This window comes from Carettochelys insculpta, chromosome 26 (assembly GCF_033958435.1).
Source record: "Carettochelys insculpta isolate YL-2023 chromosome 26, ASM3395843v1, whole genome shotgun sequence".
NCBI classification, from domain to species: Eukaryota; Metazoa; Chordata; order Testudines; family Carettochelyidae; genus Carettochelys; species Carettochelys insculpta.
The window spans coordinates 7,609,262-7,625,877 of NC_134162.1; the positions used below are offsets into that span (position 1 = coordinate 7,609,262).

Sequence of the window (16,616 nt, forward strand, 5' to 3'; positions counted from 1 at the left end):
CAGATCTCCTTAGTCCCAGCGCTCTCCCCAGCAAGCCAAACTCCCCCTCCCTTCCCACCTCTGCAGCTTACAAACCTGGAGGTCCCGGTTGTGGTTTTCGCAGAGCAACTGCAGGAACCGGAGAATAGGCTCCATGATCAAGACCGACATTCCCATCTCGTTGCTCTGGCTTCGCTCCCCACCCTCCTGTCCCTTGCGAAAGCCCAGCGCGAGGGGGTGCCAAGACGGAGTTTGGGACAGCATGAAGGTTCCTCGTCCTAAGGAAAATCCAGTCTTGGTTACTGGCCTAGCTAGGCCAGACGTGTGCCTGCTCCGCGGTAAGGCACTCGAGGGAGACAAGCACATGCTTGGCCTGTCTAGCCCTTGTCTACACTCCCAGGTTTTGTCACCAAAAACTGCCTTCTGCCAACAAGACGGAGCGTTTACGCTGCTATGCAACTTTTGTCGGGGACAACACCCAGTTTTCATGGCAAAAAACTTCCACTCCTGTGAGAGACTTTTTGATTTTCCTCTCCCTTTCTTGTTGACAAAGAGCCAGTGTTGACTCTGCTGTTTGTCTTGTCCATAGAACTGGCCTCCACTAGCATTCCACAACGCCTGGCCTGATGACTCTGCTCAGCATTTTGATCTCTGCTGCCCTGAAGGCATGGACCCGTTGCTTTTGAAAGCCCTGGATGTGCCAAACAGCTGAGAGAGCTGCTTCATTTGGGCGACAACTAAGAGAAAATCATTGAATTGCTCCTGTTCTGCCCTGCACTAGGAACACAACACCAGGCAGACTGCTGCTGCAGGGAGAGAGGATAGGTGGCTGTGAAGCTTATTGGTCAGAAGGGAGAGCTCGCAGAGCTACTCACGCTGCAGTGGAAGGAGCTGTGGGAAAACTCGGTGGGAATCCCAAGAAGCACAGGGAAGAGCTCTGCCTTCCCACAACGCTGCACTGTGGGATACACACCCACAATGCATTGCACACACTGTCGACGCTGCTGCCCCCAGCGTGGACATGGTCCGTCAAGAGAGGGGGCAAGTGTGAACGCCGTGTGGCGATTTTTGTTGTGTCAATTTCTGGGTGTCAACCTAAGTTTTGGTGCCAAAACTTGGTAGTATAGACCAGCGGCGTCCAATAGCAATTTAAGGATTGCCACACGTGTGGCCGTCTTCCTTCCACATTCGCCATGCTGCCCCGCCCCAATTTAATGCCCCTTCCCGCCCCCAGAGCCAGGCACCCCCAGCGCGCACACACCCCGCTCTAACTGACTATGCTGGCAACTCACCGGAGCTGCTGTGGCTGGAGCAGGGGCCATGCTGGAGCTGCAGGAGCCATGCCAAGCCACAGCCACCAGGACCACAGGATCTGCATGGCTCCGGGCCAGGGCCACAGGATAACAAGAATAATAAGAGCTGCAGGAGCTGCCACACACTGGTCCCACCAAGCAGAGGGGTGTGTGCACTGCGGGCAGAGGCCAATCCATGCATGTGGCTCTGAGGAGCCGCATTTAAAGGCTTCAAGAGCCACATGCAGGTCCAAGAGCCTGAAATCAGCCCATGGTGGTGCCCTGTTCCCCACACATGGCAAGTGGTGAATGTACTGGACACCACAGGTAGACACAAAGGCTCAGATGGGGCCAGCTCACTTGCATCTTCAGGTTAGCTATTCAGAGAGCCTGCCTCTGGCTAGATCCGCACCTGTTACCCTGCCCTGGGCTTAGGATCACCCAGGTAGGCAGGGCCCCTGCCCACAGAGCTGACAACTATGCCTTCCCCTGCCATTTACCCTTGGCGCCAGGGTCTATGGTGTCTTTGTCCTCCCGAGGCTTGTTCCCAATGTCACTCATGTTCACTGACACTGTGGACTTGGTCTCCTGCTGCGCCTTCTTCATGCGGTCATGCAACACTTTAAAGAACTTCTCGCACTTCTTGTCGCTGGTCATCAGGTTATAAAATGATTTCTGTGATGCCGGGGTGGGGGCGGAGAGCAAGACGAGAAGCACAAATGTCCACGTGAGGATCTGAAGTTTGCCCAGCTGCCTACTAAGTCTGACATGGGGCCTGGAATTTCAGAAGGGCTGCAAGTATCTGCAGTTACACAGCTATGCGTAAGGCGGTGCTCTGTGCCACAAGCTAATCAAGTGCTGCGGAGGTCAGGAAGGAATTCCTAGCCCTGCTTACAGCACTTCACACCATCAAAGCATTTTCATCATCTTCTACAGCATCTAAGCACTGGGTGTTGAAGGAAGCAAGATACCAAACTGAACAGACCAGTGATCTGGTTGGATAAACCCAGTGCTCACTCCACTACTTTTTTTCTCACCACTGACATATCCTTCAGGGTAGCTGACACAATCAGATCTCAAGGGTAGGGCCATTCTCCTGCAATCCCCCTAATCAAGACCCAGATAATAATGGTCCTTTTGGTGTACAGCAAATGGATAATTCACATTGTCTACTATCCTCTCCCTCTACTATACACGAAGCTTTAACAATCAAGGAAATCCAAGAAAAAACATGAAGAACACCAGCTGTAGCTAGTTCATCACCTTGAACTCCTCTTGGCTGGTCTCATTAGTCCGTATCCACATTTCCTGAACACGGGGTTTGACATAGCAAAGGAATATAACCCACCACGGGAATGAGATCAACAGCAGCCTGGCATTACGGAAATACCCAGCAGCGGGTGCCAGGTTGCTTTAGAAATCCAAGTCCCCGTTGAAACTCCGAAATCAGTGATTCTCTCGTCCGGCAACATCCGGACAACAGATCTTCCAGGACAAGAGGGTCCAGGGACTGGGAGGGAGAGGGGCCAGCTAGACTAGTTGCCAGAGCCAAAAGCCCATGGTAGGGCAGCCACAGCTGGGCTGGTGGCAAAGGCAGGACCAGCTGCAAACTGGGAGCAGCAGTGAGCTTGCCTGGCCCCAGGAGCGGTGGCCCAGGCTGGGAAGCCAGCAGCCCAGGCCCGGGAGCAGCAGCTTACAGAAGCCCATGGCCAGGGCTGAGCAGGAAGAGACAGCCCCGAGAAGCCACAGCTCAGGTCAGGCAGAAAGCCAGGTCTGGGCGGAAAGCCGGGGCCAGAGGAAGCTGTGGCTGGCGCTGGGTGGGAAGCTGCAGCTGGGGCCGGGAAACACCACCTGAGGCTGAGTGGTCAGGCGACAGCTGGGACGGGAGCCCAGGAGCAGGGCCTGGAATGCCAGCACATCAGCATTGACCTCCCCTGGTCTGGCAAAATCCCTGGTCTGGGACCGCCAGGGAGGTTCAAGCTGTACAGCCAAATCATATGCAACTTGCACATTTATCTTCTTAGGCGCTTTATCAAGAAGTTAGGTTGGACTTTTAAAATCAGCCAGTGACTTCTGGTTGGCCAAGGAGCATGAAGCAACCAGCCTACATTGTACCCTTTCCTTACATCCGCCCTGGCCAGAACCACTACGTGTAGGGATGGCTGAAGACCCCACAGAGACCCTTTGTTTGTTTGAACTCTCAAATGCAGAGTCCAGTGAGAGTTTTACACAGAGGTTTGGATTCATGCCAACCGAGGTGTCCCTCCTAAGTCCTTGGAGTGGGCTCTTCCCCTGGGCTGGTCCTCCTGCCAGGATCACAAAACCACCCCTGTACCTGTATCTCTGTGTTGCCTCCGTCCAACAGCCGGATGGCTAACAGGATGCTCTCCTGGAAGATCTTCTCATTTTTGGTGTTCATGATAAGGTCCGACACCAGCTTGGTGGCCCCTTCTCTGTCCAGCCGGCACTGGATGGATGCAATGACTGACCAGTCCTGGTCTTGGCCTATGCATGGAAGAGCAAGAGAGGTGAGAACCAGAGTCAGGGGCCAACAGGGCAGCTGCAACAGTGAATTCTACAGCCAAGCTAAGGAACAGTGAGTGGCCTTTGTGTTGAGCACTGGGCTGCCTCAGACTCCTAAGTGAGCTTGGAGAAGCCCCTCTGTGCCTCAGATTCCCATCTGTACAATGGGGATAGTGCTTCCACCCTAACTCACAGTGGGCAGCCATGGGTTATTTGAATTTGCAGAGCCCTTTCGTACTAGGGCCACAGCGTCCAAAGACTCCCTAGAATGGATCAGTAGAAGGACAGCTGTGCTCCCTGTGAGCTGAGCACTTGGGCAGCCACTCAGGAGAGATTCACGTGATGCCCAGCTGATTAGCAGAGCACCCACAGCCCCCCATTGCCAGCAGCATGTTTCTATTAGTGGTGCACAGCCACTCATGCCTCGGTGCACATAACAGAATTTATTCTGCCCAAGGATGGAAAAATTTAGAGGGAACCCTGAAAGACAGGACTGAAAACGCCAGAGAATCTGCCTCCATTTCTCTGGGGATGGAATTGCAGGCAAACCCCCCTTCTGGCAATGGCTGAGCTCAGGGACACAGGGAGAGTCACACCAGCTGAGGATGTGGTCCCCCAGCAGAACATAGGACCCTGAAGCTCCAGGCGAATGAATGCCTGAGCCTCAGGAGAGGCCAGGAGAAAGCCAGCAGGAAGAGGAGACAGAGCAAGGGCACTGTGTTGCTCACCACCCCCAGCTGTGTCAACGATCTCCCCTTTGGAGCTCGACTTCTTGTTCTGCAGGTAGTTACTCAGGAGCATCTTCCTCAATGTGTTGCCCTGACGTGAGAAACAAACACCATGAGTCTGCCCTGGAGTGGCAGCTCCTATACCAGTCAGCTACAAATCTCCCGACCCTCTGCCTGCTGCATAAGGCCCTGCAGGCACTGCGTGAAAAGCTGGGCATGGGTGAAAGTGGACTGTCTGCCAAACCTTGGGGTGTTGCCATGCAGAGTCGCTCCTGATTGAACCTGATGCAAGGGAGAGGGGAAGCAGAGCCAACAATGGCAGGGAAATCCAAACCAGAGCCAGAGGTTGGAGAAAAGAGGTGCCAGGCCTGGGCATTATGGTGGGTATCCTGGCCTTGGGCCTCAGGTACTCACCCTGTCCCCATATTTGTTCTTCTTCACCAGCATCTGCTGCAGCGTTCTCAGGACCCGGATGCACAGCTTCTCCTCACTCTCCATCAGGTCCTTCGTGTGCTGCACCAGCCTGGCCAAACACCACGAGAACCCATCAGCGCCTTCTGCATGCGGAGCTGCCCGTCCTCTGTCCGCTAGGGAAGGAACCTGTCCTCTCCGCCTTCCTCCCATGGGATCACATGCATCCCACCGGCACCCACCCCTTCCAGCTGAGGCTCCGACCCTCCCACCCCCTTACTTGGACAGAAAGCCCCCACTCTCGCAGCGCTGGTAGGCGTCGGTGCCCTCCATGAAGAGCAGCTCGGGGTGGTGCAGAACATCCACCAGGACAGACAGTTCCGCTTCCACCAAGGGCTTGAACCGCTCCTCCAGGGCACTGATGATGTCCTACAGAGAACGACGCTGTCAGTCCTCCCGTTCACTTCCAGGGCCAGCCGCACCAACTTGCAGGGGCTGCTGGGCAGGTCGGACCCTAACTAAGTCTGCTGCTTGCAACGCCCTCTGCAAATTGGTGCACAGGGAGGGTGTTTCCTCTTGGGAAGCAAGGAGCAGTCAGGAGAGCACAGAGGCCACTCCATGCCTGGGTGCTAAGCGTGGGCTTGGCTGGTTGCTTGATGGGGCTGGTGGGGAGATATCTGGCCTTGGCTGTCCCTGACATTGGCAGTCTCAGCCTGAAGTAGAGGCAGGTCTCTGCAGCTCAGGGGCATAGGCAGGCGGCATGGCTGCAGTTTGAATCTATCCATGCTCCCCAGGACTAAACCAGCATTAGCACCCCACGAGATCACATGGAGCCAGGACTCCCCTCACCCAGGGAGGGGCTCGCCTGCCCGTACCTGCAGCTTCTCAATGATGTTTTTGTAGTCCCACTGGTTGGGCATGGCCGTGACGCGGGTGAAGGTCCGCGTGGCAGTCTTGTAGGTGCAAGTGTTCCTCTGGAGGGTGTTCATGGAGCTGCTGTTCAGCAGGGAGCTGACATGGGCATCGAGGTCCATGGGCAGGGCAATGGAGCGGCTCTTTGCTGAAAGCAGAACAGGTTCTGATGGCACACTGAGGGAGGAGCACTGCAAGGTGCCACCAGCGGCGTGACGCACCCAGGCACATGCTCCGCCGGCCACGGGCCTGGTCCACCCAGGGTTGTTAGGCTGTTTGTTATCCTGCGCAGGAGCACAGCAGCCCATACGGCACGATACGTCTCAGTTCAGTGCTCAACGCACTCTCAGTGTCTGTAAGGCCCCTGCGCTAGCTCCACATGGCCCCTGCACTGTCTATTCCAAACGCTACAAGTGAGATGCTCTCCTCCAGCAAGAGCCCTGGTCCAGTAGGATCACGGCTGTTGCTGGACAAGAGCGCCCCAGCTGCCTGGAGCTGCTCTGGCTGGCAGGCCACTCCCACTGGTGGCAGGGAGCCCTGCTGGCAGTCTTGCGTCATGGAGCCGGGCTGGGGGCAGAAAGCCCTGTGGGGAGCTTGGCCGGGGTGGGGAGCTGTGCCAGCTGCCCTGTGGTGGCAGGGAGCCAGGCTGGTGGTGGAGAGCCCTAACAGCAGGGAGCCCCACCAGGAGTGGAGCCTCTATGCAGCCTGGGGGCAAGGAGCAGGCGACGGGCAGGAAAGGCCTGACCACCCCTAGTCCAGCAAATTCTCTTGTTCTGGACCACTCAGGTCCTGAGGGTGCCTGACTAGGGAGGTACAACCTGTAGTACATTCATCCCGCAAGGCCTAGGAAGGACGGGAAAATATGCCACAAGAAAGTCTTTGGTTGGTTGATTAGTTTTTTGGGGGGTGGGGGCAGTTCTGAGGTCCAGTCCCAACTCCCAACAGCCCAGCCACTTCCACTAAACCAGCCGCTCCCCTCTGCGACAACAGCAGATGGGAGGAGGGCCAAAGACTTCAAGGAAACTGGCATAGGGCCCAGCTTTACTTCAGGCCTCCTCAGCAGCTGGAAACGCCAGGATTCTCCTAAGACCTCCTGCTCCCATCAGGTTCCCGGCCCACTTTAAACTGGCCCAAGAGACCTGGGTGAGGAGACAGGCTAGAGCACGTTCTCGAAGCCACTCTTCTGTCTTTAGAGGGTGGTCATAAGACTTGCAGCCTTGGGCCCAGGAAGCAGCTGCCAGATCTCAGCCAGCTCCTGCAGGGTCAGGTGCCTGCTACAGGCACAAACGCCGACGGATGGAGTCTCCTGATCAGCAGAGCTGCCTCAGCCTGGTACACATGCTCTCTCCATCACATCAGCCTCAACGATAAATCCCTGAAGCCCCTGTTGTGGGCATGGAGCACTCGCCCCACGGTTTGCTGCATTCCCCTTAGCACCTTACCAACCATGGCCAGGGTGCGGATACAGGCCTCCACCGAGCTCTTGTGCTGCTGCTGCAGCCAGGGGCACTCCAGGAGCCTTGTGGTGGATTGCAGCAGCTGCACGACAATGGTCTGGTGGGTCTGCAAGAGAGGGGAGGCAGGCTGTGGTCTGGGGCCATGGCGTGAGCTGTCATGCCACACCCACGGCTGCTGCTGGGGCTTCTTACAGGCCTCTCCCACGGCAGAGCAGCTAGCCGGCTGGTGAGGGCGCCAGGGCAGCACCACTAAGCGGCCACACTTCTCCCTCTAGCTGTGTAGGATTCAGGGTTGCCCTCCCCATCAATCCCAGCCTCAGAGCTCACCCCTTTTGCCCTCAGGCTGCCTCTGCTGTCAGTTCACACTGGCACCTTCCCAACCCCCAGCTCTGCTTTGAGTTTGAGGGACTGGCTTCAACTGCTGAGTTTAACCCAGTGTCACTTCACCCCCACCCCCAAAACCTTAATGGGGTGCCACCTTAGTCACTGCTCAGCCCAGCCAGGGCCTGTCTCTCAGGAGAGCCCTCTGGCCTCGGCTCCTGAAAACCCCCAACCCAAAGCTTAGCACCGATGGTTCCTAACCATCAACTCAACCCAGCCAGGGCCTGCCCCCTGGGAGATCCCACTGGCCCCTGTGAGCTCAGCCCCTGAATCCCATCACCAAGCTCTGCTTCTATCCCACAAACTCCACCAGCCCCACTGGCCTCTGCCCCCTTTGCTCTTCCTCAGCTTGTTTCTAAGTTTCCTGAACTGGGCCTGTCTCTCAGGTAGGGAAGGGAACCCCTCGCCAGGTGGGACTCGGCTGGCTGATGGGTCTTGCCCTCAGAAGTGCTCCAGCCACTTGAGAGGGAGGGTCTGGCCAGACCTCTGCCACACACAGCTCTGCTAGTCTGGGGCAGTTTTGGTGCTATGATCCAGAGACACAACAGGTGCCAGCCTCTGGCTGAGGGCCATGGACTCTTCAGCCGTCTCCAGCATCTGGGTCCCAGCCTGGGAGTGGTGGGGAGCCAGAACTGTCATGCGATGCCTGGGCCTGACTGGGGATGCCCCGGTTACCTGCAGGGAGGTGCTGTTCTCTGAGAAAGGGGAGCTGAAGAAGGCATTGATGGTGTCCAGCACCACGGTGAGCACATACTTCTCCAGGGTGGGGTCTGTCAGGCGCTTCTCTCGCTTCTTACACATCTGTGGGGAAGGAGACAGCAGGTTGCTGCACGCAGGCGTGGGAGCGCGCACTGGCAAAGCACAACACCCACATGCATGGACCCAGGAGAGCTGGGGAAGCCGAGCTGCAGAGGGACTCTCAGACATCCTGCAGGGCGCTCCCTAGATGCACCTGCCCCCAGGCGCCAGCTGGGTGCAGGAGAAGGCTCCGTACTGCTGGAGACTTCTGCGAGGGGTCGGACCGTGATGGCACTGTACGGTGTGGAACAGCAACTTGCTGCGCAGGACACACATGCTACATAGCTCCATCCCGACCTCCCCACCCTGCGCCCAATGCTACAGCACATGCTCTAGCGATCTCTGCAGCTCGGTGGCTGGCTCCTTTCACCATGGGCCCCAGCTGCTTCTAGGTTGCTGAGAAAGCTAGCAGAGCATCCTGGAACTCTGGTCTCCTGGTGTCTCCCATGCCCATGGAAGGCCCACCCCACTGCCCACCCCAGGCCCCACCGTGGCCATGTCGAGGGTGAAGTTCTCAAAGAGAGTCCAGATGTGGTTGCTGGTGTAGATCTCCTTCATTTCCACTTCGGTGTCCACGTAGCAGTGGTTGACGAAATTCACGTAGGCCATCTTCACCTGCAGGGGCAGAGCAGGGGAATTCAATCCATGTCCAAACCCATGGGACAGCAGCAAGGCAAACAAGTCCTCCCAACTGGCCTGTGAACCACGACTGCCCCGCGAGGGACAGAGGGGCACAAGAGCAGTTCACCTTGAAGCACGACAGCTGGAAAACAACCCCACCGCCTGGGCGGCAGGAGCTCTGACCTCCCCAGCAGAAACCCTGCTTTCTGCCAGCCGAGAGCGAGGCAGACCGCAAGCCAGACCCCTTCTCCCATCTGGCCTCATTTCCCCAGCCTTGTGCATGTGGCTCTCTCCCTCCTCTTCCCATTCCCTTGCCACTCCCCTCCATTTACCTCCCCTTCTCCACTCTGCATCATCCCCACAGCACTCCGTCCTCTCTCTCCCCTCCTGCTTCTCCATACAACCGTTAGGAGGCCTCCATCCCCTGCGTCCACCTTCTCCAGCCTCTCCCGCCACCCACTGCCAGCCTCTTTGCTCTCCAGTGTACCCACATCTCCAAGCTCCTCGCCCATCTCCCTAGCTTTGAGTTGGCAGCAGCATTTCCCCCCACTCCAGTACCTCGGTGATGCAGTCCTCGTGCGTCACCACCCGCACAATGTCCTCCAGTGGCAGCAGGGATGTGCACTTGATCTCTGTGTAGACGTTCTTGCCCTCGGCACAGGCAGCCAACAGGTCCACCAGGGAGATGTGGTACATGAGGGGGCTGTTCTCTTCCACTCCGTCCCGGGCAGCTGTCATCATCTCCAGCATGGTGGCCAGGGAGGCTTTGTCATTGTAGAAGACCACCACGTCGTCCCCAGCATTGGTGAGCTGCGGGGAAGGAGCAAAGGTCATTCATCTGTGAAGGAGGGGATGGAAAAGCCTTGCAAGGCAAGAGTGGACTTTCCCCCAAGCACAGCCACTGGGGAGCCACCGAGGGATTAAAGGACAGTCCCTTTACAAGGGAGATAAGGCATTTTCCAACACACCACAGAAAGTACTAACCTGCTGCAGGATAGTACTATGGCAAGCAGCTTACAAACAGTCTAGGCACGAGGGCCAGTCTTCTTAAAAACAGCCACTGAGTTTGGGAGCCCAACTTGAGACATGTTAGCCCTGCTTTGCCAGGCCAGCAGAAGCCAACAGGGACAGAAGACGCTCAGCACTCTGGGAAATCCAAGGTCCAAAGGCGGACTCCCGAGATCGAGAGGCCCAAACAGTGGTGACTGGTAAGAGAAGTCTGGCAGGGGGATGACCCATATGCCCCTCCAGGCCCTTGCTCCACATCTGCCCCGTTCCTTCCCTGCCCCACTCCACCCTGACCACCGCTTCTGATGAGCGCGTGGATGGCCCCTTCCCACCCTGGAGCTGTGCAGCCTCAGAGCACAAGACTGCTCCTGCACTTAGTGGAATCAGGGCCGAACAAGGGCGTGGGGGCTGGAGTGCATGTGACCCCCACGTGCACCCCTTATGCATCGCCTCTGCTCCCAAAGATAGCGGCACGTGGGAAAATTCAGCAGCGCACCTCTGCTCGTGCAATGGTGCAAGCAACAACAGGGTGCCTCGGCATTATTCCCATGGTTTCCAATGTAGGGTGGAAGGAGCCTTCGGCTCCTGACCTGCTTTCTACATCTCCTCCAAAGGACGGTGCTTCCAAGAGCATCGTGCCCCAGCAGCCAATCCCAGCTGGGATCAGCACAGACTCCCGCTCCCCGCTTCTCCCTGACGTGGCCCTGTGTCTCCGAGTCTGGTTACACCCCGTCCCCTGCCCCCGCCACATACAGACGCTGCCCCTCCCCCTACAAAGTGGAGGGCCTCTCACCTCCGTCATGATCATGTCCTGGCACTTCTTGACGTACTTGCCCTCGGCCTTGATGATGCTGTGGAGGAAGTCGAGGTACTGCACGTGGCGGCCGTGCGTGGCCAGGCAGTGGACGAAGTGCTGCAGCACCGTCTCGTTGATCTCTGAGCACAGCTGGTAGTTGTTCATGAAGATGTGCTGCATCGTCTCAGCCTCCAGGAGCTGCAGGGGGGTGGTGGGCGGCAGGTAACATGAGGCTACACAGGGCCCCCAAAAAGCCGGGCGCACCCCAGCTCCTCCTGTTCCCCATCTTCTCCTCCCTTCTTCCGCGTCTCTCTCCTTCATTCATACTCTCCAAACCCCCCTGCCCTTCCTCCGCTTCTCTGTCCCCTCCGGGACCTTCACCTTGAATGCCGCCCCCCACCTCCACCATCACTCACAGCCTCCAGCCCAAGCAACCCCTCCCTGCAGGGTTGGTTAGAACTTTCCTCTTCTCCTGCATGCCACCTTCTACCAATCTCCAGCTTTATCTGGTGGCTTTTCCACCCAAGCTCCTAGCATCTGAGCCTCCCAGACGTTAGCCCAAGGGTGGGGAACCTGTTTCAGGTGGGGGCCACTGAGCACTAGACAAATCAGTCAGGGGTCACAGAAGCGAGCAGTGAAAACAAAACTGAGTGATGTGATCTGATTGCGGGAAGGCAGCGCTATGGAGTCTGGGCAGGGGGGAGGGTGCAGGAGTGGACTGAGGCTGGAGAATCTGGGCAGGAGCTGGTTCTGAGTAGGAGGGAGTGTAGGGGCGGTCTGGGTGGCAGGAAGGGTGCAGGAGGATTTGGGGTGTGGGATCTGGAAGGAGCAAGGTGCAGGTGGGGTGGGAAGGAGCGGGGTACAGGAAGAGAACGGGGATCTGGATGGGAGGAGGCACAGGAGCAGTCGAGGGGCACAGGGTCTGGATGACGGGGGTACACTTACCTGCTCAACCCCATACATGCCTGGCTTGGCGCCCCCTCCCACCACTCCCAGGCACTGCCCTGACTGGCTAGAATTTTGGCCTATCAGAGCAGTGGGATGAAGCCTTCGAGCAGCACTGCTGCTCTATCTCCCCTTCCCCCAGCTGGGGTGCGGCAGCAGCGCTGCACCAAACTGCTTCTCGCCCTCCTGCCCTTCTCCCCCAGTGGAGTCTGTAGCCTAGATCGGGCCCTGCCACGCCTGATTGGCCTATGAGGCTCAGCACTCCACACCCACAATCCTGCCACAGGCCAGATGCTATGCAGGGGATCCCTGAGCCTCAGGATCCAAATCCAGATAAACCACAGGCTAGAAGTTCCCCCACCCCGCATTAGCCCCGTAGCCTCACAACACCCATTTTACAGATGGACCTACTGAGGCCGGGCAAGAAGTGATTTCCACAGAGTGATCAGAAAGCCAGTTGCAGACATGGAACTAGATCCCAGCTCTTCTGAGCCCCAAGCTAGTGTCTTTATCTCAAGGCCACCCTTCCAGGGAGCGAGCATTACCCTGAAATGGTAGTGAACTAACAGAGGCTGCCCGAGAGGGTAGAGGGACCAGTGTGGCCAACATGGCCTACCAGATTTAGACTCTTCCACGTCCACTATCTACGAATCCCACCTCTCCCCCAGCCCACTCCTTCTCGCCCCAGCTGAGCAATCCCAGGGGGCCCCTCTTACCCCTGGGGTGAGGAACAAATTGAGGTGCTTGTGCAGAAGGGCCTGGTTTCCTTGGTTCCCAGCACAGAACTTCTGCAGGAACTGGTGGGTGTATTTCAGAATCTCCAGCATTTTGGCATCGCCCTGCATGAGGGGGAGCAGAGGAGAACATTAGCTCTTAGGGGACAGCCTGAGCCTGAGGAATTCTACCCAAGATGGCATATCCTAGGGTTACATAGTGGCCTATTAAAGAACATATCGAGGGGGTTGCTGTAGCCGCAGCTGGGTCCGGGAAGAAATCCCACCCAGGACCGTCCTTAGGTTCCAGATGGCCTAGGCAATACAACTAAACCGGTGCCCTGATAGCCAACTGCAGCCCGGGGGAGAAGCGTGATTTTTAAAGCTATGACTTCAAATAAAGCGCAGCACCACACTAGGGCTATGTCTACACTAGCCCAAATCTGCGATTTTGAAGATTACTAATGAGGCACTGAAATACATATTCAGAGCCTCATTAGCATGCTGCCGGCCGCGGCACTTCGAAATTGCCACGGCTCGCTGCTGCACGGCTTGTCCAGACGGGGCTCCTTTTCGAAAGGAGCAGATCAGATAGGAAGGATCGGATCTGCAGATAGGAACAAGGGGATTTCGAAGTTCCCGGGGGCCTTTCGAAAAGGAGCCCCGTCTGGACGAGCCGCGGCAATTTGGAAGTGCCATGGCCGGCGGCATGCTAATGAGGCACTAAATATGTATGTCAGCACCTCATTAGCAATCTTCAAAATGATCATTTGCCTGGGCGAGTGTAGACATGGCCTAGTAGTTTTGAAGCCAATTCTGAATAAAACTGCTGTACACTAAGAGTGAATTCAGAAACTGACAGTCTGTCGCTGTCACTTGGCTTCATTACCACCTGAATGACTCACTCACAGGTTCATTGTTCCACTCACAGGCTTCCTACAAGCCTTTTTCACTTTTAAGTTAACTGGCCTGTTGCCAGAGGAAGACACACCGGGCCGCAGCAGCTGCCACAGAACAGGGACTGGAAGAGGCAGATGTGGGGACATTAAGACCCAGAGGTGCCCCAAATTTTCAGGTACCCTATGCAGTGTATGGATAACTATGGCCCTGATTGCATCCACTGGCCACTATTGTGTGGGCAGGTGCACTGGACAGGCACAGAGGAAACTTGGTGTACACAGTGTACCATGCTGGATGGCTCATCAGTCCATTGCTGTCTGCCAGAGCTGATGTTACATCCTCAGACCCAGTGTTACCGGTAAAAGACCTCAGGAGCTCACTACCAGTCATATGCTCCTATGATTAGCAATTCCCACATAGACAACCTTTTGCCAAAGATCACAGTGCACTTTGCAAGCACAGGTAAGTTTTTTATCCCCATTTTACAGAGAAGGCCGCTGAGGCCTGGGGAGGTGAAGTGACTTGCCCAGAGTCATGCAGTGAGTCAGTGGCCAAGCTGACAAGAGTACCAAGGAGTCTGCTGCTCTAGCCACACTGCCTTGAGGCATCCAGTATATAGGACACCCACTGGCCAAACCAGAACATCATCGACTGAGTGATTGACCCATGCATTGAGCTTCTCCAGTGGCTTGAACATGCACTAGGGCCACTGCCTCCAGCTCCCCTCCACCCACCCAACCCCACTTTCCTGTGTCCCAACTCTCCCACCTTCTCATAGGGGATCTGCAGCAGATCCAGCATCACTTTGTGGGCGTCCATGTTCTTCATCAGGCGCTGCTGCTTCTTGCGCACCTGCTCACCCACCCCGCACATTTTATTCAGCCGCTCCAGGATCTGGGGAGAAAATCCCTCCCCCAAAGCAAGGGAAGAGGAACAAGCATTAGAACACACAAGGCTGGGCTCAGCCCTACACTGGGGCCAGCCAGGCTGGGGGAGACGCAGGCACAGCCACTTCCTATCCCTGAATTCTAGGGTTCAGCCTCACGGTGGATCCCTGGGGGCTTCACTCCAGCTGCCAGAGCCTGGCAGGGAGCACAGACGTATTCCATCCCCCAGGAAATCAAAGGCAAGTTTTTTTTTTCTGCTGGCTCCTCCTCTGAACCCAGCTTCTCTCAGGGGGAGGCCAGCCTGGGTTGACTGACTCTCAGAGCATCTCCACTCAGCACGGTGCATTTGGATTGGCATCGTGGAGAATCCGGCCCAGGATCTTCCAGGTCGCCAAAGGGAAGATGTTGCATTATGTATGAGATTTCTCTTCCCCACTGCATAAACTTCTGCTCTGCAGCAGGCAGGCTAAACAGCCGGGCCCTGCCTCCCAGTCATGATCTTTCAGGCTGGAAAAGATGAGGATGTTGCCCATTGGCAATTAATATCCTGATTGCAGAAGGTCTGCTGGGCTCATCTTGAAATCCCTGTGAAATGTTGGGTCAGGTTTCTCCCCGGTGAATACACTTCAAGTCTTTGGGCTGTGTGGGTGTGACAGGGGGGAGAATTGGCCCTTTTGTGTCCAACCGCACAAGGGAGAAGCAATCCCATAGTGCAATTCACCAAGCAGACTAGCAAAAATGAGCACAAGGCCTCAATTAACTGATAAACCCTCACATCCAGCAACATGAGTCTGGTATCCGATTCATAAATCCCTCTCTCTCCTAGTGCAAAGTGTGTGTCCTGAATCTCATTCATAAATCCCTGTGTCCCTCCTAGCACACAGCATTCATTCACAAATCCTCACTTCTGTCACCTCACACAAAGCCTGCCTTAGACTTGTATTGCACAGGGTTTGATGACTTCATAGGGCTCCCACTGCACTAATCTTTCAAGTGCTAAGTCCAAGTCTCACGTATCTTTGTGCACAAGCTGCCAGCTCCACACCTGCCTTCTCACAAACCCCTTATCCATGATGCTGGACACTGTACATAACACCATTAAGACAGCTCCAGTCCAATGATCCCTGCTGAGCTGAGTCGCTCAGGCAGTCCTGCTGCACAGCTGGCTGGGGCTAGGTGATGCTATCAGAGACAGTATTAGCTGTTACGTACCCCTTTGACTATCTGGTAGTTCTCACTGCTCTTGTCTTCTGGAACACTGATCTCCTCATCGGCAGCGTGCTACGAAGGGAAGGCAAGAAAGGAACATGTCTCAGTACGAAAAGAGAAAAGCCAATAAAAATGGGGGATTTCAGCTATCCCATATTGACTGGGGCAAATGTTGCTTCACAAAGGAATAAACAGTTCTAGATACCATTAATGACTGCTTCTTGAAGTGGCTGTTCCTGGGACCCAAAGGGGAAAAAGCACTTCTTGAGTTAGTCCCAAGTGAAGCATGGGATCTGGACCAAGAACAGAATATTGCAGAACCGCTTAGGGTTGGTCTACCCCAGGGAGTTAAGTTGATTGCAAATGCACAATTCTAGCTATGGCAATTGCATAACTAGAGTCAACTTACCTGCAATCGACTTACCTGGCCGTGCTCACAGAGGGAGGTTGATGGGAGAAAAGTCTCCAGTTGACCTCCATTACTCCAGATGAGATTGAGGAGTAAAGGGGTTGACTGTTCGATAGTTCAATTTCACTTGTCTCTACCAGACGCACGAAATTGAACTCCAGAAGATTAACCTTGACTGGGTCAATCTTCCCGGAAGTGCAGACCAGTGTTTCTCAACCAGGGGTACATATACACCGAGAATACACTGAAGTCTTCCAGGGGGTACATCAACGCATTAAGATATTTGCCAAGTTTTACAACAGGCTTCATAAAAAACACTAGTAAAGTCAGTGCAATCTAAAAGTTCATTCAGACAATGTCTTTTTTCTACCGTTTCATATGCCTCATGCTGAAATGTAAGTACAACATTCCTATTCCAATTCATTTATTTGCTAATAAGATGGTAGGAAGTCAGCAAGTTTTCAGTAGTCGTCTTCTGTGATATTTCTGCATGTTTTCATTAAGGCATTTTAAGCGAGGTGTAACTTGGTGATATGCAAAACAAATCTGATTCCTGAAAAGGGTGCAGGAATCTGGACAGGTTGAATGACGCTTGTTTCAAGACCTCAGATCTCCTTCAGACCACGTTTCTGAACCAGTAGTACGCC

General features: G+C 55.4%; 1 protein-coding gene across 2 annotated transcripts in view; it reads right to left on the bottom strand.

Moving 5' to 3' along the window:
* The window catches only part of ITPR3 (inositol 1,4,5-trisphosphate receptor type 3), a 99,587-nt gene that overhangs the window by 17,253 nt on the left and 65,718 nt on the right, over positions 1 to 16,616 (bottom strand). For both annotated transcript variants that reach the window (XM_074977770.1, XM_074977769.1), the window contains 15 exons: positions 15,564 to 15,632; positions 14,233 to 14,358; positions 12,568 to 12,690; positions 10,904 to 11,104; positions 9,661 to 9,912; positions 8,971 to 9,096; positions 8,359 to 8,484; positions 7,288 to 7,408; positions 5,809 to 5,993; positions 5,214 to 5,362; positions 4,937 to 5,045; positions 4,523 to 4,613; positions 3,607 to 3,776; positions 1,772 to 1,946; positions 76 to 257 (listed from right to left, as the gene is read on the bottom strand). In XM_074977770.1, the coding sequence (XP_074833871.1) occupies positions 76 to 257; positions 1,772 to 1,946; positions 3,607 to 3,776; positions 4,523 to 4,613; positions 4,937 to 5,045; positions 5,214 to 5,362; positions 5,809 to 5,993; positions 7,288 to 7,408; positions 8,359 to 8,484; positions 8,971 to 9,096; positions 9,661 to 9,912; positions 10,904 to 11,104; positions 12,568 to 12,690; positions 14,233 to 14,358; positions 15,564 to 15,632 (2,205 nt within the window). The remainder of the gene's footprint in view (positions 1 to 75; positions 258 to 1,771; positions 1,947 to 3,606; positions 3,777 to 4,522; positions 4,614 to 4,936; positions 5,046 to 5,213; positions 5,363 to 5,808; positions 5,994 to 7,287; positions 7,409 to 8,358; positions 8,485 to 8,970; positions 9,097 to 9,660; positions 9,913 to 10,903; positions 11,105 to 12,567; positions 12,691 to 14,232; positions 14,359 to 15,563; positions 15,633 to 16,616) is intronic.